We start from the raw sequence: 16954 nt of genomic DNA, 5'->3' as shown, positions 1-16954 counted from the left end.
AATTTAGCGTAGCTTTTAGATGCGAATGTAGTGTTAATTAACAAAACAACTATATCTAGTAAGTTTACATCAGTGATGGCGAACCTTTTAGAGACCGAGTGCCCAAACTGCAACCCACAACCCACTTATTTATCGCAATGTGCCAACACGGCAATTTAACCTGAATACCGAGGTTTTAGTTTAGAAAAAAAAACAACTCATACATTAACATCTTTTGTCTGAAAAGAAAAACACAATAACAAAGCTTTTAATGATACAAACAACTTTTTATTGAAAGGTAAAAGTTTACATTTGGCATGCTTTTGAACAATTAATGTGATTTTTGCTGTTGTATGCATGCTGATAATTTTTCTAACCTTGGCTCATACTTTGTAAGTTTGAGAGCAACATATGCAGCACTCAGGTCATCCGTTAGTCTGTTTCTGGTGTCAGATTTGATATATTTAAAAACAAAACAAAACACCGTGTTTGGTCTGGAGGCTTGTTTTGGCTAGGAAGGGGTTTGAGAAATGGCTTTTTCCTGTGTAAACGTAGCCAAAGAGCGAGGTGCGCGTGCCCACAGAGAGAGCTGCGAGTGCCCCCCTCTGGCACGTGTGCCATAGGTTCATCACCACTGGCTTACATTATGGAAATTACTGCATTAAACTAAGGAGGAATTTCCTGACAGTGAGAACAATAAACCAGTGGAATGGCTTGTCTTCAGAAGTTGTGGGTGCTCCATCATGGAGGCTTTTAATAAGAGACAGGACAGCCGTTTGTCTGAAACTGGTATAGGGTTTTCCTGCTTGAGCAGGGGGTTGGACTAGAAGACCTCCGAGGTCTGTTTCAACTTTGTTATCCTGTTTTTCTGAAATTCTTACGAAGCCAGAGTAACTGCAATGTTTTGTAGCAATTATCACTGTAATATTTGATTTGGACCCACACGCACTTCATGGCGGCTCATCCTATCGATCCCTGAATGACTTCAATCAACTTTCCGTTGGTCCTTTATCAGAGCTACAGAAAATGGGTTCAACATCACCAGGCTTATAGTGGCCGTTTCTTTAAGCTAGCAGAATATTTTTTGGTACCTAAGAGGTCATAGGGGAAAAAAAAAACATTCCCATGTTGTAGCTCAGTGGTTCTCAACCTGTGGGTCGGGACCCCATTTGGGGTCGAATGACCATTTCATGGGGGTCGCCAAACCATGCTGTCCGCCATTTTTTTCCCTTTTCCCTAGCTGTCCTACATTCTCTTATTGGTGGCCACACCCACTTGGGGGTCACCACAACCTGGGGAGCTGTATTATGGGGTCACGGCATTAGAAAGGTTGAGAACCACTGTTTTAGAGTAATTAAGATACTAAAATAAATAAGGAGGGAATATTTCTAAAGTATGCTGAACAGAAGCATAAAGATCAAGCCTTACCAGTTTGATCTAGATCCAGATTCAAAGTAGACATCTACGGCAGGGCTTTTCAACCTTTTCACCCATTGTACCACTTTTAGGATATGGCAATATCCGAGTACCACCAGTCGCCTAGCAAGGTGTCAAAAATGCGATGACCCAAAAAAAAAAAAAAGGAAAAAAGTGGATAAAGTACAGATAGTCCTCAACTTACAACAGTTAGCTTAGTGACTGTTTGAAGTTACAATGGCGCTGAAAAAAGTGCTCCCCAAGCCATAGCCGAGCAAGACACCTGCCTGCCCACCCGGCCGCACTCTTCCTCCTGTCTGAGGTTTTCATTGTTGTGAGCATTTTTGTTGAGGGTTGGCAGCGGGGGTGGGGTGGGGTGTTTGGTTTTTATTCCACCCATCTGCTGGGTGGTTGCAGCAAGTTTTGGTCACTTCACATGACCCTGGGACACTGTGACCGTCATAAATATGAATCAGTTGCCAAGCATCTGAATGTAAATCACAAGACCTTGGAGATGCTGCAACATTCCAGCTGATTGGCGCTTCTTCTGGGCTCAGCAGAAGTGCCAGGATCAGCGCCGAGCTCCAGCTGGAGCCTGGTGCTGATCCTGGCGCTTCCGCTGAGCCCTGACAGCTCTGCAGCTCCAGCCATCTCTGGCTCAGGCTTCTGCGGTGCTGCCACCGGTTCAGCTCATTCCTCTCCCCCACTACCACTTTTCTAGAATGGTCGCGTACCACCTGCCAGGTGCCAATGTACCACAGGTGGTACCCGTACCACTGGTTGAAAAGCCCTGGTCTATGGAGATTCTCAGTCATTTGGGTCATGGTTGTTTCAAAGATGCTTTTTCACAAGGCAACTGCACTTCCTTGTTTTTCTTTGAAGACGTTTCGCTTCTCATGAAAGAAGCTTCTTCAGCTCTGACTGGATGGTGGGGAATGGAAGGATTTATACTCCTTGAAGACAGCCGGTCATTTGCCTTCTTTTAGAGAGTCCTTGAGGCCACTTGGAGGTTAATCTGTGTCATCAAAGTCACCTGAGTGGTGCAAATGGGTGAGGAGCCTTCTTGGAACCGCTGAAAGGACCGTGTTGGAGACTGGAGATAGACGATGTCGTGTCCCTCCCCCTCTGTTGAAAGAGGGCTGTTCAATTTTGACATAGATAGCCTCTTTGACCCCTCTTTCAAACCAGCGGCCTTCTCTGTCCAAAAGAATGGACACGGAGAAGCTTCTTCGATAAGAAGCGAATCGTCTTCAAAGGAAAAAACAAACAAACCAGGAAGTTCCGTTGCCTCTTGAGAAAGCATCTTTGAGATCCAGGTAGACCTCAACTTTTGTCCACGAATGGGACCAGAATTCCCATCGCTAAGCATGGTGGTTGTTAAGTGAGCGGTGCCCCTTTTTACAATCTTTTTCGCCACGGTTGTTAAACCGATCACTACAGACGTTTAGCGAATAATGGGGTCTTTAAGCAGATCAGGCTTCCCTCACTGACTTTGCTTGTCCAGAAGCCCGCTAGAAAAGTTGCAGTGGTGTTCACCTGGCCCCAGGAGGCTGCAACTGTTGTAAATGTATTTTGTTTACGAGGCATCCACGGGATGCTGTGACAGTCATAAGTGCAAGGACCAGTTATATGTCACAGGGGTCCTCAACCTTGGCAACTTTAAGACTTGTGGACTTCAACTCCCAGAATTCCTCAGCCAGTAATTCTGGAAGTTGAAGTCCACAAGTCTTAAAGTTGCCAAGGTTGAAGACCCCTGACTTAAAACAATGCTGTTGTAACTTTGAATGGCTGCTAAACGAATGCTTGTAAGTCGAGGACTACCTGTATTGAGGGAAACATTTTTCCCCAATCCAGCATCATCCAGTCCATTTTCAAATTCCGTCTTTATTTTTTCCATAGTTTCTTCCCCTGCACCAATTTTAGACGCGTTCTGTTCAGCTTTTAGAGAGGACAGACAGACAGCCCTATATCCCTTTATGTCACTTATTTCCAATACTTTATTGTCTCAAACAATGAAAAAGAAGAAGAAGAAAATTACAACTAATCTTATCATATTTAAAATGCTTAAGTCTTGGTATGAATCATAAAACAACATTTAAGATTTAAATTATAACTAACTACTCGTAACATTATGCTCCATAACCATTAATACATCTCATAAAACTAACCCAAAACAACATAATCATTATCAATATAACGCACATATGGGGACAGCCAAGCAACTTGCCTAATGTACTATAAAAAAGCAACAATATCTTGTCTTTATTATCTCAAAAAAGAAACTGAAATCTGCTCGTTGTTTTTTCAAGGGTATAGAAAGAGGTAAAAAGGGACAAAATCCCCCCAGCTGTTCTCAAATCTCAGCCAGTTGCCAGTTCAAGGAACAGCAGAGAGAGCAGAGGGAATGTTACTAACTTAACTACTGCACTGATTCATTTAACAACTGTGGCAAGAAAGGTCGCAAAATGGGGCAAAACCCGATAACTATCTTGCTTAGTGACAGAAATTTTGACCTCAATTGTTGTAAAATGAGTCAAATTCACTCAAGGTAAGGTTTAATAATAGTTCTTTTATTCTTGTGTTATTCGAACGGAAAGCAAGGCAGGTGCTCAATCATAGTTGATTAATACATGTTACTTATTATTTTATACAGTTTGTTACAATTACTTAGTTACCCAACTAGGTTAAACAACATTACTTTTGCCCGACTAGGCTAAACAAAGGTCAATAAGCAACTGCCCAACAAGGCTACTCAAGTTTAGAGTTTAGAATAGAACAGAGCTGGAAGGGACCTTGGAGGTCTTCTAGTCCAGCCCCCTGCTCAGGCAGGAGAACCTATATCGTCTCAGACAGGTGACTGTCTAGTCTGTTCTTAAAAATCTCCAGTGATGGAGCTATAAGTATTGCTGCCCAACTAGACTACTCATTCACATGATCAATACTTCAAACACTCAACAACAGATGGCCAGGCTGTGTTGGAGTGGTTGGGAATTAGATTTCAGGGCGTCCCCTTCTCCCCATGGAGGTCTCACGCTTCCAAAGTCCATTGCATTTTATTTCTCCTTTTATATCCAACTTGTTTATTCCAAGCCTAAATTCATGACCCATCAGAAATGTTACAGATGATTCGTGTACGTCTACTCCTTGTTCTGTTACTTCTTGAAAAGTGTAGCATAAGCTTATTACATTCCATACACCCACTTGAGGGGCCAGCCGTTATCTCTTGCACACACACACACACACACACACACACATCCATTCAGTACCTTGCCATATCATGCATTCCAGCAACGTGAGTTTCCTAAAGGGTTCATGAATAGGATAAACATAGCTATTCTTTGGTTCTATTATAGATATATTTAATAAATATGCTTTTGTGTACTGGAGACTATTCTACGTAGATAGATAGATAGATAGATAGATAGATAGATAGATAGATAGATAGATAGATGGATGGATGGATGGATGGATGGATGGATGGATGGATGATAGATAGATAGATAGATAGATAGATAGATAGATAGATAGATAGATAGATAGATAGATAGATAGATAATTCATTACACAATTGTGGTAGTCAGTTGTGGGTTACCTGTATGTAATATATGTGTACAATAAATCCCAGTCTGTTCCCTTGTACAATGTAAGGCTAGTTTAAAGATTAGTGGGAAAAAAAACATTTGTGAGTTTTCTAGAAGGACATACCATTTATATCTGTACTTTAATTATTAAAATATGCTTTTATCTCACTTTAGGTTCTTAGCTTGGTTCATTTTGTGACGTTTCCAGCAGCTTAATGACATTCCTTCTGTTTATTAGGGTTTTTCCTCCCTTCTTCAGTGTTGTTGCAGTGAAAGGTGTCTGGCTAATTCAAATAAATATAAAGTATACATTTCAATCTAGTTCCCTTCTTTTTTCTTCTTTGTTTCCTTCCAGATTTTAGGGGTTTTTTAAGCCTCGTTTTCTCTTTTTTCAGCCTCCTTTCTAACTGGCCCAGCTTGTTCTTTGGTGACATAATTTTAACTTTCAGCCTCTGTTTCTTCCATTAATAGCTATGAGAGTTTTTAAAGAGGCCGGAATTTTTAAAAGGCTGCTTAGGGGGTCTTTATCTTCTGCTGACCCCTTCACTGTTTTGTGTGCTAATTGCTGTTAAAACGTCTTTTTCAGAGGTGGTGTTTTGGAACCTGAAGGGACAGTGGAAATCAAATTCCGAAAGAAGGACTTAGTAAAAACCATGAGGCGTGTGGATCCCATCTATATGGGGCTGGCAGAGCGACTTGGTAAGTCTTAGCGGGTTGCTTGTGTCAGCTAGACCTCAGCTTACAACATTTTGTTTAGTAACCATTCAGGGGCACTGAAAAAAGTGACTTACAACAATTTTTTACACTTACAACCATTGCAGCATCCCCCATAGTCACGTGATCAAAATTCATCCAGTTTGGCAACTGGATGATGGCAAATAACTTTGACATTGAATAAGAAAAGGTGATGTAAATTGGCAATTTTTTTTATTAAATACTGAAGAACAGGGATATGCAACATATGCAACTCTATGCATGTATATGTGCCTTTGATCACTTATACTGTTTTTTTTCTGCTTGTAAATCAAACTTAGGGTACCTAAGAAATAAAACCATGTTTTATCACTAGGTTTGAATGGGTAAATAGCCACACACACACAAAAACAGATCAAGAACGAGTGGGCTTGAGAAGGGTGTGTGTGAAATGGAAATAGTACATAGAATCACTGGTTGTATTTATTGATTTTAAAAGATGTCACTGATCAGTCAGGCAGAAGATTGTTAACCCAGTGAAATTATTTTTAATGAAAGGACATAAAAAAACTGCAGTTGATAAATGGCAGTTTTGAAGTGTCATTCCCCTGTGTATGAAAGAGAAAGGGTACGCCTTGGATTTCAGCATCTGTCATCTATAAAAGTATGACTCAGAGGTATTTCCTATTATGAAATTGGTCCTGTTCTCCTAAAACAGTGGTGGCGAACCTATGGCACGCGTGCCAGAGGTGGCATTCGGAGCCCCCTCCTCACCAGCAGCCCTCCTGGAGGAGAGTTGCCCCCAAGCATGGCCCACGCGGAGCAGCACAGCCAAGGACATGGCAGCCAGACAGCGTAGACAAGACTCTGCCTTCACGCCCCATCGCACACAGTTGATGCTGCAGGGCGCGGGCAGAGGATGTGGTCGCCATGGCACTGCTGGGCTGCCTGGGCGATCTGCGGCGGGCCCTGGAGGCGATGAGTGGCTCTGCGGGCAGGCAGGGTGGGGGCGGAGTAGGGGGGGAGCAGGGGTGGGGCCAGTTTTTGGGCACTAGGTCTCTAAAAGGTTCGCCATCACTGTCCTAACAGAACCACCAAGATGAATTCTTGGAAGACATCCATGGATGTAAACCCCCCCCCCCCAGGCAGGTCCTTGGATCTGTAAGATCCATGGCTCTTTCCTGATCTGGTCTCCAGGTGATCCACCCAAAGCGCGTGCTGCTACACTCTCATTCTCTCCAGTGATGGTGTGTGCTGTCCCACTCACACACACACAGTGGTTTAGTGGGTTTATTAATATTCCCCCGCAATTCCCTTCACCAAAATTCCAAAACTGTCCCAATTAAGTCCAGCCACAAGCAGACCAATGCTAGTCCACAGAGAAGTGGCCAAGGCATCCACGAGGCACATGAAAGTTTCCCAATCAGAATAAACCCACCAAGCAAAATTAAATCCCCAATACAAGAGGGTTCACGAGGCAAGAAAAATCCAGAGTTCACAAGGCACAGTCCAAGTCAAGGCATGGCATCAATCCAAAGCAAGGCAAAAATCACAATGACAACACACAGCTAGGAAATAAACACATTATTTCCAGCATCACTTCCCTCTCGCTGCTGCGCTAAATAGCCAACTTCTGGTGCAGCCCATCAAGAAGGGCGAGGCTTTCTCCTCGTGAGTAATCTTGCTGGCCTTCTCTGCTCCTGCCTTTTCTCTGCTCTGCGTGTTCTTGGATCAGGTGCAGCAGGCAGTTCCTCTTTCTCATCACTGACCGGTTACAGCTGCATGCTTTCCCCACTTGAAACCTCTGGGCTGTCCTGCTGCAGCTGTGTTTGAGCCCTCTCAGACGGCTGCTTGGAGCCATTTAACCAACTTCCCTCCAGATGTGCCTGGAGCTGGTTCATCTTCTTATGAGCTGACGTCTGGAGAAATTAAATGGGGAAGCATCCGCGGAAGTCATCACACAGTGGGAAGGAAAATAATCCACATACATTAGTTTTTTAAGAAAATGTACATGGCTGCCCAATTCACTCTCAGTGACTCCTGGTGGCTTACAGATAAAAACCCAATATAAAAAACAATAAAAAGCAATACCCCCCCTACTCCCCTAGCAAAAACAATCAAATAAAGTCACTTAATGGACTCCACCCTACTTGGAGGTCCCAGGCCTGTTGGAAAAACCAGGCCTTCAGGGCCTTGTGAAAGAGTCAAAGTGGGGGTCTATCTTTTCTCCAGAAGGATGATGTTCCACAGGAAGGGAGCCACCATGGAGAAGGCCCTTCTTCTTGGTACTACTAGATGAGCCTCCTTAGGATAGAAGACCCATAGCATTACTTGCCTCCCCGCTCTAGTGGGTTGGGTTGATGTGACCAGGAAAAGATGGTCCTTCAAATAACCTGGTCCCAAGCTGTGTAGGGCTTTGAAGGTGGCAACCAGAACCTTGAATTGGGCCAGTAAGCAAATTGGCAGCTAATGCAGTTCCCACAAGAGAAGTGAAAAATATGCACATCTAGGCCTGTGCAAAGCCAGACAGGCTGCCACATTTTGAAGCAATGGAAGCTTCTGGATACTTTTCAAGGGCAGCCCCATGTAGAGTGGTGACAGTGCTGTGTAAAGATAAGAGAAAGCTTTCTCTGCTGCCAGAGACAGAGACCCCAAAGATTAGCAAGTGGCCTCTCTCCTTTTTGCCCTCCACAGTATTCATATTGGAACTTGTAAGATTAATTAACTGGACTGTTTAAAGACGCCGTTCTTTAAGCTACAGGGAACTGTCTCGAGTGCTATTATTATAATCTATGCAACAATATGAAGTCACAGCTGCCAGTTCTTGTTGGCTTTCAGGTGCATCAAACGTTGACTTTCACGCGCATCAAATTCTCCCCAAGAACTTAGGATGCTGTACAGGTAGTCCTCGACTTACAACTGTTCGTTTAGGGTCCATTCGGAGTTACAGTGACACTGAAGAAAGTGACTTATGATCATTTTTCACACTTAACAACTGTTGCAGCATCCCGTGGTCACGTGATCAAAATTTGGACATTTGGCAACTGGTTGCAGTGTCCTGGAGTCACCTTTTGCAACCTTCTGACGTGCAAAGTTAATGGGGAAGTCAGATTCACTTAACAACTGTGTTACTAACTTAACAACTGCAGTGATGCACTTAGCAACTATCTTAGCAACAGAAATTTTGGGCTCAACCATAGTCGTAATTTGAGAACTACCTGTAATGTATCAGCCTATTCGTGCAGATCCAAGCAGTGTGGTCTTTTGTAAGTGGCAGAGGGTACCCAGCATGCTGATCACCTCTGGTGTCACCGCAGATTATTTATGCCATAATCTTTCAGCTTGGATTTTCCACTCTTGATACTTTGAGATCTTCTCCAATTCTTTGTGTTCTGTTCCACTATCTCCTGGTACCTCCACCTCAATTATCCACATTTTCTTCTTTTCAACCACAGCTAAATCTGGTGCGTTACATGCCAAGACTTTATCAGTGTGAAGGGACTTAGTTCATTTGTGACCATGTAATGATTCTAGGCTGATCCCTCTTTTAACTCTCCCCCCCCCGACTTCGCCAATCCTTTTTCTACAATCAGTTTTTATTCAAAAACCCTACAATATTTTAATCAGCTCATTTTCTACTATTTTTTCAAGAAGTTGCATCACCATTCAGGAAAAAGGATCCCATTTGCTTTTCTATTCTGCAGCTACAGTGAGCAGTGGGGAATGTTATTTCTTTTTATAGTATTTCTCAATACTGGCAGTGTTAAGATGTCTGGACTTCAACTCCCAGAATTCCCCAGCTAACAAGCAAACTGGGAGTTGAAGTTCAGACATCTTAACACTGCCAATATTGAGAAATACTGAGTTATAGAAAGGAATAACTTTCCCAACCGCTCACTGTGGCTGCAGAACAGAAAAGCAAATGGGATCCACGAAACCATGCAACCTTAGAGAGAGAACATAATTTCTCAACCCGCTTCTTCTCAAAAAAGAATATTTCCTGTTCTTTTTTTTCCCCATTCCCTGTTCTTTTCTGATCCAACTGCTGATATGGGGAGCATCTTTAAACCCCTTCCCGCGTCATTCCTTTCTACAACTGGCACAATTCCCAGCTTGAAAGACCCGTGGCTGCCGAGACAAAAACTTGGTTTAGGTTTCAGATACATGGGATGAGAGGGCATTTTAATTTTCACAAACTCCAGCTTTTCCACCAAAAGCAGGTGATGAATCCTACGCCAACCCTAATTAAAACAGCCATGTCACCAGAAGGCGAACCCTTTCACCCCCTCCACCGAGACCGAGTGCTTTAAAAGCTTCCGAGGCTAATAAATATCTTGGCTGAGATGGATCATAATTGCGCCCTTCTGTTGGGCAATCGGTGGCATCGGCTTCCCAGCATAACCCTCCCACCCTCTGCAATCGGCAGGAAGAATCAAGTTCAGAGGATGTTGTAGATTGCATAATATCTCTCTCTCTCTCTCTCTCTCTCTCTTTCTCTCTCTCTCTCTCTCTCCTTTTGTTGTGTGTGTGTGTTTCCCCCCTTTCTGACCAATTTAAAATTTGTCAAAGCTGGTCGTCTTCTGGATCACTGCCCTTTGATATTTTGTGCACTCCATTTGGCACAAACAAGCCGCAGGGCTGCGGTTCATGCTGACTCCAGCAGAAGTGAAGAGTGCTCCATTTATCTCGGCTTGCCTGCTGCATAACTTGTTCATTAGCTGGGGGTTCACTGCCTCTGTTAACCCCTGGATGGCTGCTGTCGTGCCCACCAAACGGCGGGTTTTCGTGGGGAGAGAGAGAGAGAGAGAGAGAGAGAGAGAGAGAGAGAGAGAGAGAGAGAGAGAGAGAGAGAGAGCACCAGGTCCCCCCAGCTACTGGTAGAAGGTGGAAGGTGAGGGGTGGGTGTAGGGGGAGTGTGGAGGCAGCCTATTTCAGAGCAGGCTTGCATTTTCATTCAAAACTCCGTTCTTCAGTTGGCCCTGGTGCAGGCAGGTTGGGGAAATAGTGAATAATGTGACACTGAGCTGCTAATTATCAATTTTCAAGTGCCCTAACTGAAATCTTCATTGGTTTTGTGTTTATTACAATGTCACTCAGTCTTGCCATGTGTGGCGCCTCGGCATAAGCGGGAAAGGGGCACCGCAGGCTGGAGGGGAGAGTGCCGTGGCTGTAGGGAGAGTAAATCTTTCAAAAGCTGCCCTGCAGGAGATTTGCTTTGCTCAGTTTGTTAGCAGAAGTGAGTTAACCAGAAGCACGTAAGGAAGGGGGGAAAAAATGAAGCTAACCTTGAAAAACAAGCTTGCAAATGTGGTTTTGATTTAGTACAATCCAGTGGAACTGTTTGCTTGTTGTTCTTAGTTGCAAAGCCGTATCCGACCCATCGTAACCCCATGGACAACGTTCCTCCAGGCCTTCCTGTCCTCTACCATCTTCTGGAGTCCAAGTTCACGCGTACTGCTTCAGTGACTCCATCCAGCCACCTTATTCTCTGTCGTCCCCTTCTTCTGTTGCCCTCAGTCTTTCCCAGCATTAGGCTCTTCTCCAGTGAGTCCTTCCTTCTCATTAGGTGGCCAAAGTATTTGAGTTTCAACTTCAGGATCTGGCCTTCTAAAGAGCAGTCAGGGTTGATCTCTTCTAGGACTGACCGGTTTGATTGCCTTGTAGTCCAGGGGACTTGCAGGAGTCTTCTCCAGCACCATAGTTCAAAGGCCTCCATTCTTTGGCGCTCAGCCTTTCTTATGGTCCAACTTTCATATCCATACATTGCAACTGGGAAAACCATGGCCTTGACTTTTGTTGGCAGGGTGATGTCTCTGCTTTTTAGTATGCTGTCTAGATTTGCCATAGCTTTCCTTCCCAGGCTTTGCTACTGGGTACCATATTATCCGCCATATATGAATTAAAGGGTAGAACTTAACCGTTTCCAAAATATTGTATTACTATCCAAAATAACAAACCATCAGTTGTGATCCAGTCTAACGTCAGGCACAAGACATCAGGAACTAGGGTTGTTCAAATGAGTACAAGTTTATTCCATGCTATCGCTAAACAAGAATCTGAACTACTAACAGTCAAAGCAAATTGATGGTTGATAAGAATCAGTGGAATTCAAGGAGGGCAAGACTTAGATCTCTTGCGGGCGCAAAGTGATTCCAAACTGATGACGCGCTTCACTCCTCCCTCAGGCTCAGCCTGGCCATGTCCTACATCTGCTCTTTGTTTATAGATGAAGGTTTGCAAGGACACTAGGAAGGTGAAAAACAAGTTGACCCAGTGTGTGTTTTTTGTTAAATTGGCTGGTGTCATAGTTTGAAAGCCTTTGTGGCAAATAACAAGGATCTTAACCTTCTTTCTGTCTGCTTCCAAGTGCTATCTTGTACAGGTGCCAGACTAATGTACTTTTGCTTACATTTTTCTTAGCATGTTGGGTGAAACTAGCCAGCTGTGATTAATCAATAAACTATGGTTAAACAGTCCATGATTTAGTATATTAACCCAGTCTGTTTGAGCCTAGAGGAAGAAACGGAGCAGGCATGCGATAGATCTTTCTGACTTGGTTCTTCTTACCATGTTCTACTCCTACCATGTTTCTCTATTATTTTGAGAAGCTGTTGTTGGAATTGTTTATACAGGTAGTCCTCGACTTACAGCCTTTCATTTCAGTTCAAAGTTGCAACAACAGCATTGAAAAAAGTGATTTAGGAGTGTTTTCCACACTTGTGACCGTTGCAGCATCTCCCTGATCACGTGATCAAAATTCAGACGCTGTGCAGCTGGCACGTATTTTTGACAGTTGCAGTGTCCTGGGGTCATGTGATCATCATTTGAAGCCATGTGACGAACAAAGTCAATGAGGAAGCCAGATTCACTTAACAACCGTGTTACTAATTGAACAACTGCAGTGATTCACTTAACAAATGTGGCAAGAAAGGTCGTAAGATGAGGCAAAACTCATTTAACCACTTAGCAATGGAAATTTTGGGGCTCAGTTGTGGTCATATGTGAGACTGTCTGTACATCTGGGGAAAAGGTTGTGATGTCTCTTAGCCCAGGGGTCCTCAACCTCCAGTCTGTGGACCAGTACCAGGCCAAGACATGCCAGCAACCGGTCCGCACAAACAAGCAAAGACCCATCCATGGGATGCGGGCAGCACACAAATCCACGCAGCCTCCGGTCCGTGGAAAAAACTCTCTCCACGGAACTAGTCCCTGGTGCCCAAAAGGCTGGGGACCTCTGTGTTAGCCAGCATAGGATGCTGAGTTACTGGAATTTTTTGTCACTCGTGGGCCCACAGCTTTTGACATTGATTTAGCAATAGTAATAGTATAGACTTATATACCACTCCATAGTGTTTTACAGCAGTTTACAAAGTTAGCATATTGCCCCCCCCCAACAATCTGGGTTCTCATCTTACCGACCTCGAAAGGATGGAAGGCTGAGTCAACTTGAGCTGATCAGGATCGAACTCCTGGCTGTGGGCAGAGTTTGCCTGCAACGCTGCATTCTAACCACCCTGGATTTATTGGACCACTGAAGTACCTACAACAGCATTGAGGATCATGGATCTGAGCTTGGTTGTTTTCTCGCAGACGTTTCATTACCCAACTAGGTAGCGTCATCCGTTCTAGTGGTTCAAATCCCACTCCTTACTACAGGGTTTCCAAGCTTGGCAACTTTACGACTTGTGGACTTCAACTCCCAGAATTCCTCATGCTGGCTAAAGAATTCTGGGAGTTCAAGTCCACAAGTTGTAAAGTTGCCAAGCTTGGAGGCCCCTGCCTTACTAGCACTGATGACGTTACCTAGTTTGGATAATGAAACATCTGCCAGAAAACAAACAAGCTCAGAGAGCACCAAGGACCCTATTTCAACCCTGAGCTACAAATATTCTCCTTTATTGAGATTTTTCATTCCATGTTTAGTTCTCAGGATTGGGAATCATGTAGAATCTTAACTGTGGTCAGCTTCAACAAGCCAGCTTTAAAAATAAGTCACGACTTGTATATTCTTCCTCCTAAGCCTTGTGGATAGCATTCCAGCCTGTGCATGCTATCTTCCCAAGAGCAGTGGCCATTAAAATGTATGAAATGGGTCTCCAGAACAAGCCATGATGATGACCAACTGGTGATTCCTGCATTGCAGTGTCATCCCGTAATTGGTGCAATAGATCTATTTAGGCTAGTTGCATTGTTTTGTGAGGTGCATGTCATTTGCTCTGCAGATGCCCTTGACTGGGTAGCCAGGGAGAATGCTGTTTTTACACTACTCCTAGTGTAATCATATTTTAGTATCTTAGATTTCTTCCCATAAAGGGGTCAAAGTAATCTTAGTTCTTACTTCATGAGTTCCTGTGTCTTCATTAGCAGGTAAGTAAGGGGAGCAGTTGGCAGAGAGGCCAAGGGGAAGGAGTCTGTTCTGTTGGCTATTTCATTTGTTCATTAAAAGAGAGGAAGGGGGAGGCGCTGTTCTCCTGACCTTCTGAAGATGTTCCAGATTTGCTTGCCTTCTAGAATACCAGAATCACCTGTCCTGCAAGCAGAGGCTAACTAGCTCCCTGGAGGCAAAAATTGGAGTGGCTAGATGCCAAATTACAGGTAGTCCTTGACTTACGGCCACAACTACAGTTGGTCCAGAATACAGCCGCGCGAGTGATAGTAGGTGCTCCTCGGTACACCCACATTACACCTATCCTCCGTGAGCTGCACTGGTTGCCTATTGGTCTCCGGGTCTAATTCAAGGTGTTGGTTATTACCTTTAAAGCTCTATATGGCTCAGGGCCAGGTTATTTGCAAGACCGCCTACTACCTCATAGTTCCCTTCGTCCGGTTAGATCCCACAGGCTGGGCCTCCTTCAGGTCCCGTCAGCCAAGCAGTGCCGTTTGGCGGGGCCGCGGGGGAGGGCTTTCTCTGTGATGGCGCCCACGTCTTGGAACCAGCTCCCCCCGGAGATTAGGACCGCTCCCACCCTGTTGGTTTTCCGCAAGCTGCTTAAGACCTGGCTTTTCCAGCAGGCCTGGGGTTTATAAAATCTGACCCCTGGATGAATGTTATTGTATTGTTTGTTTTTATGTAATGCTGTGTTTTTATTGTTAACCGCCCGGAGTCCTGCGGGAGTAGGGCGGTCTATAAATTTTAATAAATAAATAAATAAATAAAACTGAGCCCAAATTTTTTTTATTACTGAGTGAGACAACCGTTAAGGGAATTTTTCCCAATTTTGCAATCTCTCTTGCCAAAGATGCTAAGTGAATCACTGCAGTTATTCAGGTAGTAACACAGTCGTTAAGTGAATCTGACTTCCCCATTGCTTGTCAGGAGGTCATAAAAGGCGACAGGACACTGTAACCGTCATCAATACGAGCCAGTGCCAAGCATCCAAATTTTGACCGTGGGGATGCTGCAACGGTCGTAAGTGTGAAAAATGGACATAGGTCACTTCTGTCGGTGCCACAGTCATAAACGAAATCAGGTGCAGTCCCCATGATGCCTCATTTAATAATGACCGTACTGCTTAATGAATTTTCTGGTCCTTCTTATAGTCGGAAGTTGAGGACCACCTGTTTCCTTAAGGATTAAGAGATTCATGGGGAGTGGAGAAGGAGCCTCTTAATAGGGATTTGGATGAGATAATGGCTTTTTTTTAAGAGAGAGAGAGAGAGATAGAGAGATCCACAGAGGGATTAAATGGGTAGGATCCCCAAATTATTCTATTTCTGCATGAAGGATGATTTCCTGGAGCAGCTGACCTGAAGAAAGTCAGGAAGAAACCTAAACCATGCCAGTTTCTGTGTTAGGGAAAATAGGAAATGTTGTTTAAAACAGGGGTCCCCACCCTTGGTGGCCTGGGGTGGCGGGGTGGAGGCACCTTTACGCGTGTGAGCACGCGTATGCACGAATGGGGCCACACGCACAGGGCCGTGATTGCACATGCAGCGCAAAGGGAATCACAAGCACCTGTGCGATGCTCGGGCGACACAATGCTAGCGTGAGTGGGGATATTGTGCTTGCAATGACAATAGCGCTGGCATGATGCCGCGATGCTAGCTTGGGGGGGCGCTCGTGGCAATGCTAGCACCCGCCCAACGCTCACGGCATTGCTAGCACCCACGCGATGGTAGTGGGCCCTGGACCACAGGTTGGTGACTCCAGGTTTAAGAGACACACCAAAGACCACACTCAAACACACACACATTCCAATCCAACTTGTACCCTAGGCCAGTGGTGGCGAACCTATGGCACATGTGCCAGAGGCAGCACTCAGAGCCCTCTCTGTGGGCACGCGTGCCATCGCCCCAGTCCTAGGCCTTCAGCTGGGTTTTATAAAACCTTTTTGCTTTAGGCCTCCGCCGCCGTGTGCAAAAAAAAATGGTTCAGTCAATCAATCCATTTCAACTTCTCGCAGGAAAAAGGATAACTTTTCCCAACAGCTTTTCTTTTCCTTGGCCTGATCCTGCCAAACTTATAATATAATTTTGCTAAACAGCGACATGCACACCACTGACTCTCAGACAGAAGCGGGCAATGTGCATTTTCCTATAATCTACAGAAGCTGCAACTATTTATCTGCGCTTTAATATTTCAGAAAATTGGATTTCTGTGCAACATTTAAGGGTTGTTTTTTTTCCCTCCCTGGTCTCTGCCCCCTGACACATACAGGCATTCCCCATTTTGTCTATTCCAAAGCGCTAGGCTGAACATCTGGCTACAAAAGCAAAACCCTTTGCCCCGGGTCTTTAATTGTACGCGAGGCTTATGAAATTGATTTGAGAGCTTAGCTTTTTACAATGCCCAGTGAATACAAAACATTTCTGACAATCAATCAATGAGGGAATAATCACTCCTTATTCGCCTCTCTCTTCCTCCTCCCTTCCCCATTGTTACCTTTTTTCCCTTTCTTGGGAAGGATAAGCTTCAAATGCCAGAAAATCTTTGTCAGACACCACTTTTAAATTAAGCAGAAAATGGTCATTGACAGACTTGTTAATCTCACCTGGAATTCATATTGGGGACCTGTAGTGTGAGGGTAGCAGGCAGCCTTCAATACAGGAATGGTCGTTTCCTGAACCACATCTACTGTCTTGCTTAAAAAAGAGATATTTTTTCCTTAATTTCTTGTTTCTAAACAAGAAATTGGTAAGCCTTGATTTACGTGAAATAGGTAGTCCTTGACTTACGCCATATTGAGTCTTGCAATTATAAGTCATGTGGTTGTGCGTCATGTGGTGACTCACTTTACAGACATAAAATAAATGTAAATTGTACAAGTCACTTGTGGTGTTCAGAA

At 44.2% G+C, this 16954-nt stretch overlaps 1 protein-coding gene across 5 annotated transcripts in view; it reads left to right on the top strand.

Moving 5' to 3' along the window:
* ACACA (acetyl-CoA carboxylase alpha) overlaps positions 1-16954 on the top strand; it is a 268972-nt gene that overhangs the window by 238227 nt on the left and 13791 nt on the right. For all 5 annotated transcript variants that reach the window (XM_039350417.1, XM_039350415.1, XM_039350416.1 and 2 more), the window contains one exon: positions 5563-5675. In XM_039350417.1, coding sequence (XP_039206351.1) covers positions 5563-5675 — 113 coding nt within the window. The remainder of the gene's footprint in view (positions 1-5562; positions 5676-16954) is intronic.

This window comes from Crotalus tigris, unplaced genomic scaffold, assembly GCF_016545835.1.
Source record: "Crotalus tigris isolate CLP2741 ecotype Arizona unplaced genomic scaffold, ASM1654583v1 scf7180000018330.590113, whole genome shotgun sequence".
NCBI lineage: Eukaryota > Metazoa > Chordata > Lepidosauria > Squamata > Viperidae > Crotalus > Crotalus tigris.
Note: the sequence above shows the minus strand (reverse complement) of the source record. Positions and strands in the feature narration are given on the sequence as shown.